We start from the raw sequence: 11175 nt of genomic DNA, 5'->3' as shown, positions 1-11175 counted from the left end.
GTGCATCTGGCCAAATAAAGAATGCTGCTTCCATATGCTACATTGGTGTTAAGGAGTTTCTGTTATTTTTAACTGATTTTTTGGTAACAGTGTCACAATGGGCCCTTGGTTCCATGATGCCCCTAGTGTCACAATTGTCACCTTGGTTCCATGGGGCCCTGTAGTGTCACAATGACCTCCTTGGCTTTGCAGTGTCACAACTAGACACCTGGTGACATGAGACCCCAGCTGTCACAATGGATCATTGTTTCCATAAGGTCTTGCTGTGTCACAATATTCTCCTCAGTTCAGTCAGGCCCCACAGTGTCCCAATGGTCTCCTTGGTTCCACAGTGTCAAAATGGCCCCTTGGTTCCATGAAGCCCTGCAGTGCCACACAGGCTCTTGGCTACACAAGGCCTCAGAGTGTCACAATGATCCCCTTGCTTCCACAAGGCCCTGAAGTGTCACAATTGATTCTGTTGGTTCCATGGCACTCTGCAGTGTCACAATGGTCTCCTTCATTCCATAAGGCCCCACAGTGTCACAGTGGATTCCATTGTTCCATGAGTGTCACAGTGGCCTTTTGGCTCCACGGGGCTCCATAGTGTGACAATGATTTCCTTGATTCCATGAGGCTCTACAGTATTACAATGGACTGCTTGGCTCCACATTATCCCAGTGGATCATTGGTTCCATGGGGTCCCTACAAGTCACAATGGATTCCTTGTTTCCATCAACCCCCACAGTGTCACAGTGGCCCCCTAGTTCCATGACACCCTACACTGTCACAATGGCTCCTTGGTTCCATGGGACCCAACAGTGCCACAATGTACCACTTGGTTGCAATGGCGTCCACAGTGACACAGTGGTTCCTTGATTCTGTGCAGCTGTGCAGTGTCACAATGCTCTCCTTGGTTCCATGAGGCTCTGCAGTGTCAAAATGGCCCCACTGGTTCCATGAGGCCCCAGAGTGTCACAGTGGTCTCTTTGGTTTCCATGGTGCCATACAGGGCCACAATTGTCCCTTGGCCCAACATGGCCCCATAGTGTCACAATGGATTCCTTGCTTCCATGAGGTCTGGTAGTGTCACAAAGGATTCCTTGGTTCCATGGGGCTGCAAAGTGTCACAATGGTCCTTTTGTTCAATGAGGCCTGCAGTGTCACAATGGTCTCCATGATTCCACAAGGCCCTGTAGTGTCACAATAGACCATTGAGCCCCACAGTGTCACAATGGTTCTTTGGTTCTGCAAGGCCTCAAAGTGTAAAAATGGTCTCCGTGGTTTCATGAGTACCTGCTGTGTCACAATGGACCCTTGGTTTCATGATGCCCTATAGTGTCACAGTGGACTCCTTGGTTCTGTGGGGCCCTGCTGCCACCAAATCTCTGAAATAACCAAAGAAGACTCCTTAACACTAATTTGGTGTTTAAGAGGGCATCATTTATTCAGGCCTGAGGTCCAAGAGGGGATAACTCCTAACCTTACATGGACTCATGATTCTACAAGTGTGTTGTTTATCTACAGTGACTACATGTGTATTACAATTTACCCATTATATGGTAATGTCCCGGGTTAATGATAAGACTCTCTCCTCCGAGAGCGAAGGGCCCTGACACCCCCTCCCCCACCCACAATAGAGCCTCTTAGATGGAAGTGAAGAAAAAACTATTTATTTGACAAAACCACACAGAGTGCCCTGCAAGGCACAGGGGAAGGGGAAAACCAAGGTGAAAAGGAGTTATTCAACCTGATTAAAAAGTCCTTTTCTCAGACGCAGCCCCTCTGCTCCTCGCCCCCCGCCGGGGCCGGGTGGAGCTCCCTGGAGAGCTCTGCTGTCCTCTGGCCCTCCTGGGTCTCCGCGTAGCAAAGCAGATCGAAGAGAAGGGGTCCAACCGAGGAAAAAGAAAAAATGGGAAAAAAAAACGGGAACAGAGCTCACTCCAACCCCCGTCCAGCACGCAGTCTCTGGCGGGCGACGAATCCTCCCCCGGAGCGAGGCTTGGGGAAAATGTTTTCAAAACAACCCGCGTTTCTCTCTTCGGCTGGGTGTAGTTAAAGAGACAGGACCACACATTTTTCTTTCTTGGGCATCTAAGCCAACAATAGGGATAAAGGATTATCATAACATCAATCCAAGACACCATAAAACCCACCCCAAGTTCCCAGATTCAGCCCATGTTTTTTTCTATCACTACACCCTGAAGCCAGCTGGTTTTCTTTTTCTCTTCCAACCATCCTCGCTGGTTAAGCTGGCCTTGCATGCTTTGTTTCCCTGCTATAAGTTCACAGGAACAGTAAAAATTGAATTAACCCACCTGGTATCAAGCCCAAGGCTCTGTGTGCCAAGGCAGAGGCAGGCAGGTGTTATGATCCAATTATTAAAGTTCTTTGGAAATACCTCTGCCTGAATTAAGGTACAAACGAGACCATATGCCAGTCAATAGTATGGGTTTTATTTGATAGAAAATATGAGAGAGAGAGGGAAAAAAAGAGAGAAAAAGAGAAGTAGGAAAAGAGGTGGGGGGACAGAAAGAGGGAAAGAGAAAATATCACCATCCGTGGATCCCAATGATGTTGCGTTGATCCTCTCCAGCCGGTCTTCTTGGTGGTGTGGTCCCCCCAAAAGCACAGGATGCTATGGGTTAATATACACTCAGGCCAGGGGCAATGTCCAGGCATGTCCTCCCAGGGGAGGGGGCAGTCTCTAGCAGCAGACTCTGCTTGCATCACCTGCACTCTTGTGGTGCAAGGCCTAGCATCTGGGGGGGTCTGTGATGGATTGTGACTCCCCCTCAGCTGCCTCTCACGTGAAAGTCCCGTGGATGTGGCCGGTGGGGTTGGGGGTTCCACAGCTGGGCCAGTTTGTGTCAACCTGGCTTCTGTGAGCTGTGGTCTGCCCCCACCCCAAACTCAGCCAGGGATGATTCTCAGCACACCTGGTGGCTTTGGCCTTTGTGGATGCATACCTTTCCCTCAGCCTGAGATGACTGAAAAATAGGGTTTCCCTTTATCTAATCTGAGCAGTTTGACTCAGTCCAAAGTCCCAGTCAGGTATCTTCAGGGAGGTTTCTTTGACTGTAGCATCTTTATATGGTTTTTGTTATAATGAGCAAAACTTTATATCAATGTTTGAGGCATGAACTATTTCAGTCTCTGACAGCAGGACACAGAGCTGTCAGCAAAGGAAGGGCCAGCGAGGTGGGGCAGCCGGGGGATGACGACAGCCTGCAGGGACAGAGGCACAGGGCATGGACAGCGTAGGACAGCCTGGGCTGGAGAGGGCAGAGGGATGTGCAGGAGCTGCAAGGCCCTGACAGAGCCAATTTGTGCAGCACTTTGGCCATGGCTGCTGTCCCTGGCCCTGAGACCGTGAGGAGGACACAAGTGACCCTTGCAGCCCTGGGGCCTCATTGCCTCCTTGTCCCTGCCCAGCAGCCTGGCAGGGGCTGCCCCATGGTCCTGCCCTTGGCATTGCACATCCCCACATGCCAGTGCCCCGGGAAGAGCCCTGAGCACTGAGGGAGGGACAGGATCTGCCTTGCCAGGGGCTGGGGCTCAGGCCTTGGCCCTTTGCATTCCTGAAACACATCCAGGTTTGCTCAGCATCAGAGACACCTTTGCCTGCTTTGTCCCCAGCTGTCATCACTGCTTCCAGTGTTCTGCTCTAACTGGAACCTGAGGACACTTTCTCAGTTGTGTCCCTCAGTGAGATCCATTAAAACTTCAAGAAACGTTGGAGATTTATTGTGACTTTGAATTCTTTAGAGATTTCTTCAACTCCCTCTCAGGGACTGATGTTCAGGGACTCCACACCCAACCCACAGGAGAAGTCTTTGTGCTGTTGCTGTGCTGCTGAGCTGGGCTGGGCTCCGAGCAGCTCCTGTGCACAGCCCAGCATGGCCAGGGATTTGGTGTGGTTGTGACCCCAGGGCAGGACGCTGCCCTTGGCCTTGCTGAACCTCATCCAATTGTCCTGGGCCCTTGGCTGCAGCCTGTCCAGATCCCTCTGCAGAGCTTCCTGCCCTCCAGCACAGCCACACTCCCACCCAGCTTGGGGTCACCTGGCAACTGACTGAGGGTGCCCTCGGTGCCCTCATCCAGATCACCAATAAAGAGATTTAACTGAAGTGGCCCCAGTCCTGAGCCCTGGGGACACCCCTGGATGTGACTCCATTGCCCAGCACTCCTTGGGCTGGACTTCTGTCTTTTATGGAGCTCTGCATTCCCTTGCTTCTGTTTGCTGACAATAAATGACCATCCCTCTGTGTCTCAGGCAGCTCCTTCTCCAAGGAAAGCAGCTGGGAGTTTGTGCCAAGGAGCTGAAAGCTGCAGGTGCAGCCTGGAGTGGAGGAAGCTGAGATTTGCACAAGGCTGCTCTGAGTCCCAGGGGTTGGATGAGGGAAGTGGTGGGGAGGGGGTTAGGGACAAAATCTGATTGATTATCAGCCATAAAGGGTCTTGATTTTCATATGTATTCAAACTACATCAGGAGATGCTGGGGATCAATACCAATTGGAGATTGCTGATATCAGTCTATAAATAGGAAAAGAAAATGGAACAGATCCAAACAATTCTCTCTGCATTGTTTTAAATACAGTATACTCACTGTCAATGGTCTTCTGAAACCTGTACAATTAACCACAAAACAATTGAAGACCTAAGTGATTCCCAGGGGCTTGTCTATTTAGGGTGTTTTGAATGATGATGAGCCTTTTGGCACTGAATTCCTGAAGTGAAGAGCTGAAGGCTGAAGAAGCCTCTAGAGAAAGAAAATTCAGCAGCAACCTCCAAGTTGATGAGGAGGTCAGCAGCCCCCACTGAGGCCATCCCTGCCAAGAGACTGTGGGGGCAATGAGCAGCCAAGGAGAGCATCCCTGGGGCTGGGGAAGCAGAACTCAGAGGCACCAGCGGCTCCAGGTGGGAAATGGACTCTGCAATGTGGCTGTGAAAGCCCTGCCTGGGCTTGGCCAAGCAGGACAGCCAAGGCCTGACCCCATGCCCTGGCAATGGGGATCGGTGGCCTCACAGGATGCTCGTGGCTCTCCCGGAGCAGTGGGATGTGGGGTGTGGGATGGTGAGGGCAGGAGAGCAGCAGGAGCCCTGCAAAGCTCTGTGGGCTGGGGGAGGAGGCCACAAGCCCTGGGGCTGCAAGGAACTGGTGTCTTCTCATGGGCCTCAGTGGCAGGGACAGCAGCCACAGCCAGGGACACAAATGTCATTGCTGCTGGCAGGGGGTGGTCCCAGCCCCCCCAAGGCCTTTGGTCACCCCACTGCAGCTCTCCTCCCCTGGCCTAGGCCTGTGCTGCTTCCCTTGCAGACTTTACCCACTGCCCCATTTCCCACCTCCCTCTGACCCTGGGAGCTCCCAAAGCTTTCCTCATGTCCCTCTGTCCTCCCTTGTAGATGCTTCAGACAAAAAGCTGTGTTTGGCTGAGGAATGGCCAATTCCTGTGGGATTCCCAACTCCTGCCTTCTTCCCACACCCTGCTAAAGCTCCTGTGGCACCCAACCTGTCCCAGGCACAGCCTTGCTGGAATCTGCTCCTTCTCTCCCTCTCCCAGCACTGAAATCCATGTCCCATCTGCAGCCCTGCAGAGCAGCCCAGCCCTGTCTGGCCCTGCAGCAGGAACTGGAGGAACTGGAGGTCAGGGACAGTGACTCTGGGTCCAGAATGCTCAGGAGATGCTCAGCTCAGGGAGCTCCTGCTGCCCCAGGGACACAATCCCAGAACCACAGGATTAACCAGGTTGGAAAAGACCTTTGAGACCATCAAGTCCAACCTATGACCTAACACCACCTTGTCACCAGATTGTGGCTATAAGTGCCACATGCTGTCTTTCCCTAAACAGCTCCAGGGACAGTGACTCCACCACCTCCTTGGGCAGCCCCTTCCAATGCCCAATGACCCTTTCTGTGAAGAACTTCTTCCTAATGTCCAGCCTAAACTTCCTGTAGCACAGGTTGAGACATTTCCTTTCATCCAGTCCCTTGTTACCTGGGAACAGAGCCCAAAGCCCACCTGGCTGCAGCCTCCTGTCAGGGAGTTGTAGAGAGTGATGAGGTCTCCCCTGAGCCTCCTATTCTCCAGGATAAACAACCCCAGCTCCAAACTCAGCCACTCCTCACAGCACTTGTGTTCCAGACCCTTCCCCAGCCTTGTTGCCCTTCTCTGGACACACTCCAGCCCCTCAATGTCCTTCCTAAACTGGGCGCCCAGAACTGGACACAGCACTCGAGGTGAGGCCTCACCAGTGCCCAGTACAGGGGAAGAATCACTGCCCTGCTCCTGCTGGCCACACCATTCCTGATCCAGGCCAGCTGCCATTGGCCTCCTTGGCCACCTGGGCACACTGCTGGCTCATGTCCAGCCTGCTGTCCATCAGTTTCCCCAGGTCCCTTTCTGCCTGGCCACTGTCCAGCCACTCTGTCCCCAGCCTGTAGCACTGCAGGGGTTGTTGTGGCCAAAGTGCAGGACCTGGCCCTTGGTCTTGTTAAACCTGACATTGTTGGATTTGGCCCCTGGATCCAGCCTGTCCAGGTCCCTCTGCAGAGCCCTCCTACCCTCCAGAAAGTTTTGCACCCACCCAGATGGGGATCAGTGTCTTCTCCTGGGCAAACAGTGAGAGGACAAGAGGGGACAGCCTTAAACTGTGCCAGGGGAGATTTAGGCTGGACATTAGGAAGAGGTTCTACACAGAAAGAGTGATTGGGCACTGGAATGGTCTGGCCAGGAAGGTAGTGGAGTCACCATCCCTGGAGGTGTTTAAGACTGGATGTAGCACTCAGTGCCATGGTCTGGGTGACAAGGCGGTGTTGGTTCAAATGTTGAACTTGATGATCTCAAAGGTCTTTTCCAACCTGGATGATTCTGTGGTATTTGTGACATTGCAGGGCCCCAGGGAAGCAAGAGGCCGTTGTGACACTGTGGGGTCTCGTGGAACTAAGAGGACCAAAGTGACACTGTGTAATGCATGGCATCATAGAGCCAAGGGGCCATTGTGCCATTTTGGGTCCTCGTGGAACCACGAAGGCAACTGTGACACTGTGGGGCCTTGCTGAACCAAAGGGCCATTGTGACACTGCAGGATCCAGTGTAACCAGGGGTCCCAGAAGCCATTGTGGCACTCTGGGGACTCATGGAAGCAAGAAGCCACTGTGACACTGTGGGCTAAAAGTAATAAGGAAGACCATTGTGACACTGTGTGGCCTTGTTCAATGATGGGGCCATTGTGAGACTGCAGGGCCCCGTGGAACCAAGGGCCAAGTGTCACTAAGTGGAGCCATGTGGAGGCACAGAGAGCACTGTGACACTGCAGCACCTCATAACACAGGGGTGGTTGTTACATTGTATGGACTCGTGGAATGAAGAATACAATTTTGACACCATGGTGCCCCGCGAAACCAAGAGGCCATTTTGGTACTGTGGAACCAAGGAGATCATTGCTGCACTGTGAGACCTCATGGAACCAAGGGGGCATTGTGACACTGCAGGGCCTTGGGGAACCAAGGAGCCATCGGAATGCTATGGAGACTCATGGAATCATGGAAACCATTGTGAAACACTAGCGCATCATGGAATTGTGGTGAAACCAACTCAGCTGGGTGTGAGTGTGGATCTGCTGGAGGGAAGGAGGACTCTGCAGAGGGACCTGGACAGGCTGGATCCAGGGGCCAAATCCAGCAATGTGAGCTTTAACAAGACCAAGTGCCAGGTCCTGCACTTTGGCCACAACAACCCCTGCAGTGCTACAGGCTGGGGACAGAGTGGCTGGACAGTGGCCAGGCAGAAAGGGACCTGGGGGCACTGATGGACAGCAGGCTGGACATGAGCCAGCAGTGTGCCCAGGTGGCCAAGGAGGCCAATGGCAGCTGGCCTGGATCAGGAATGGTGTGGCCAGCAGGAGCAGGGCAGTGATTCTTCCCCTGTACTCGGCACTGGTGAGGCCTCACCTCGAGTGCTGTGTCCAGTTCTGGGCCCCCAGTTTAGGAAGGACATTGAGGGGCTGGAGTGTGTCCAGAGAAGGGCAACAAGGCTGGGGAAGGGTCTGGACCACAAGTGCTGTGAGGAGTGGCTGAGTTTGCAGCTGGGGTTGTTTATCCTGGAGAAGAGGAGGCTCAGGGCAGACAAGATGGTGTTAGGTCACAGGTTGGACTTGATGATCATAAAGGTCTTTTCCAGCCTGGTTGATTCTATGATTCTCTCAAAGCACCCTTGAAGCAGTTGCAGGATGAGCCCTGGGCCTCCTCTTCAGAAGGTCCAGCAGCCCATGGCCCTCAGCTTCTCCCCACAGGCCCCAAAGCCCATCCTGTCAGTCCTGCAGAGCCTCTCCAGCTCCTCCTCACTGCCCCACAACAGGGAGCCTCACAGCCACACACAGCAGTCCAGATGTGCCCCCTGGCCTGTGCTGCCTCTGGCAAGGGAACAGCACGAGGCACTGCAGGACCCTGCAGACAATTCATGAAGCACTTGTAGGATGATCCTGCTCACCAAGGGATGTTCCCATGGTGCCAAGTCAGGAACTGAAATGGGGAGTGGGGCCAGAGAGGAAAGGGCAAACAGGGATGGGCTGTTTGCAGGGGAGGGGACAGGGATGGGCAAGAGGAAGAAATGTGGATGAGGAAAGAGGAATGAAAGCAAAGGTGAAGCAAAGGAAATGCTCAGGGCTGTTTGGGGGTGGCTGCCAGGCAGCCCTGGCTCTGAGCAACAACGTCTGCAGTGGGACAGGAAACTCACAGCTCATGGGAACAAACTTTCTGGCTGACTTCAGAGGTCACAACAAAGCTGAGTGGTTTCCCTCCCATCCCCAGCCCTTGCTGGCCCCCAGGGCTGATGGTGTTTGTGCTCACTCAGGTTCATCTCCCCACACCAACAGCATGGGGTGCTCACGCCTGCTGTGTGCAATGCAAACAGGGCTCCTGAGCCAGTGCTGCCGTGTCTCTGCCTGGAAGGATCCAGCAGCTCTGGGAGCTGGGGGAGAGGCCAGGGCTGCCAAGGGGGGATGTTGTTGGCAGCTCCATGAGGACGCTCTGGGACGCTGCCCTGGGCTGTCCAGCGCAGTGGGGATGGATCAGCCCCTGCTCTGCTGCTCCTTCCCGGCTCCCCCAGGGACCTTGCAGAGCCCCAGCCATGCTGTTTGCCCCCAGCCTGCCCACGGCCACCCTGCAGCTGCTCACGGGGGTTTTCTCTGCTCAGCATTGGCCTGGGCGTGTTCTGGAGAGACCCTGGGCAAGGAGCCTCGAGCCCCCAGGCCCTGCCCTGAGGCGTCAGCTGTGCCCCAGCAGTGCCCATGGCCTGTCCCTGCTGCAGCCCCGGCACTGCCACCCCCAGCACTGGCAGCGACCCCGAGAGCACTCAGGCCCTACAGCAACACGAGGGGCAGCAGGGCAGCGGGGCAGTGGCACGGGAGCAGCACTGGCAACACCAAATGCTGCTGCTCCTTGGCACAGCTGCTGTGCCACCCTTGATCTGCCCCAGCTCTGCACACAGACATTGCTGCTGCAGCTCCACAGACGGGAACAAAGGGGGATCTCTGGTGAAAACTTGGCTGGGAGATCATTTAGTTTGTTTAAAGCCACTGAGAGCACAGCCCCTTATTGACACAGACTGTGGGTCACAGCAAAGAGGGAGAGAACCAAAATGAGAAATGGCACAATGACATTTTTTTGGGGATGTTGAAAAAATGAACAAAGGAAAAAAACCCACAACCAAACTAAAAAGAACAATCAAAGATGACTCATATAACAAGTGTCTTCCATAAATGGGTAACCAGTTTAATGTTTCTGAAATCGTCCACTCATCAGTCTCCACACTGCGGCCTTGAGCTCCTGGTTCCTCAGGCTGTAGATGAGAGGGTTCAGTACTGGAGGCACCACTGAGTACAGAATTGACAGTGCCAGATCCAGGGATGAGGAGGAGATGGAGGGAGGCTTCAGGTAGGCAAACATGACAGTGCTGATAAACAGGGAGACCACGGCCACGTGAGGGAGGCACGTGGAAAAGGCTTTGTGCCGTCCCTGCTGAGAGGGGATCCTCAGCACAGCCCAGAAAATCTGCACATAGGAGAAAACAATGAACACAAAACAACCAAATGATAAGGAGATCGTAAAAACAGAAAGTCCAAGTTCCTTGAGGTAGGATTTGGAGCAGGAGAGCTTGAGGATCTGTGGGATTTCACAGAAGAACTGGCCCAGGGCATTGCCATGGCACAGGGGCAGGGAAAATGTATTGGCTGTGTGCAGCAGAGCAGTGAGAAAGCCACTGGCCCAGGCAGCTGCTGCCATGTGGGCACAAGCTCTGCTGCCCAGGAGGGTCCCATAGTGCAGGGGTTTGCAGATGGACACATAGCGGTCATAGCTCATGATGGTGAGGAGGGAATATTCTGTTGAAATGAAAAAGACATACAGAAATAGCTGTGCAGCACAACCTGAGTAGGAGATGTCCCTGGTGTCCCAGAGGGAATTGTGCATGGCTTTGGGGACAGTGGTGCAGATGGAGCCCAGGTCAGTGAGGGCCAGGTTGAGCAGGAAGAAGAACATGGGGGTGTGCAGGTGGTGGTTCCAGGCTACGGCGCTGATGATGAGGCTGTTGGCCAGGAGGGCAGCCAGGGAGATGCCCAGGAAGAGGCAGAAGTGCAGGAGCTGCAGCTGCCGTGTGTCGGCGAATGGCAGGAGGAGGAAGTGGCTGATGGAGCTGCTGTTGGACATTTTCTGTCTCTGGCCATGGGGACCTGGTCATGGAGGAGAAAATGACAAGTCAAGAGAGACTTTCCTGGGCAATGTACACGCCCTTTCTCCCAGCCCAGCCCCTGCCACTCTGTGTCACCCAATTTCCCTTTTCTCAGAGCTCTTCCTCCAGCCCCATGCCTGGAGCTCTGCTGGGATCTGGCCCTGTTGCTGTGACAAGCAGTGGCTCTGCCCATGGACACTGAGCAGTCAGCTCTGCTCTGCAGCAGTTTGGTCATGGCAATGGGGGACAGGGACCAGTCCTGGGTTGGACTTCATCAGACCAAACTGCCCCTAAGGCAGAGGAGCTTGGCAGCATCTCCTGTCCCAGGGCTAAGGAACAGTGACAGCCAAAGGCAGTTTGAGAGGATTTCCTGCTGTGCTCAGGGAGAATAGAGAGAACTGTGCAAGGCAAGAGGATTGGCTGTAACTCAGTGAAGGGTGAGGGGAGCTGCTCTGGTGCTCCATCTG

At 53.9% G+C, this 11175-nt stretch overlaps 1 protein-coding gene across 1 annotated transcript; it reads right to left on the bottom strand.

Annotated features, from left to right (window-relative positions):
- Positions 1-9753: 9753 nt before the first annotated feature.
- On the bottom strand, positions 9754-10703 carry LOC146421872 (olfactory receptor 14J1-like). Its single transcript, XM_085046830.1, has one exon. The coding sequence runs from the start codon at positions 10684-10686 to the stop codon at positions 9754-9756; it is 933 nt and encodes a 310-aa protein (XP_084902956.1). The 5' UTR covers positions 10687-10703.
- Positions 10704-11175: the final 472 nt, after the last annotated feature.

The sequence above is a fragment of the Lichenostomus cassidix genome, unplaced genomic scaffold (assembly GCF_008360975.1).
Source record: "Lichenostomus cassidix isolate B80296 unplaced genomic scaffold, HeHo_3.0 HiC_scaffold_46, whole genome shotgun sequence".
Classification (NCBI taxonomy): Eukaryota; Metazoa; Chordata; class Aves; order Passeriformes; family Meliphagidae; genus Lichenostomus; species Lichenostomus cassidix.
This window is presented reverse-complemented; position numbering and strand designations above follow the sequence as displayed.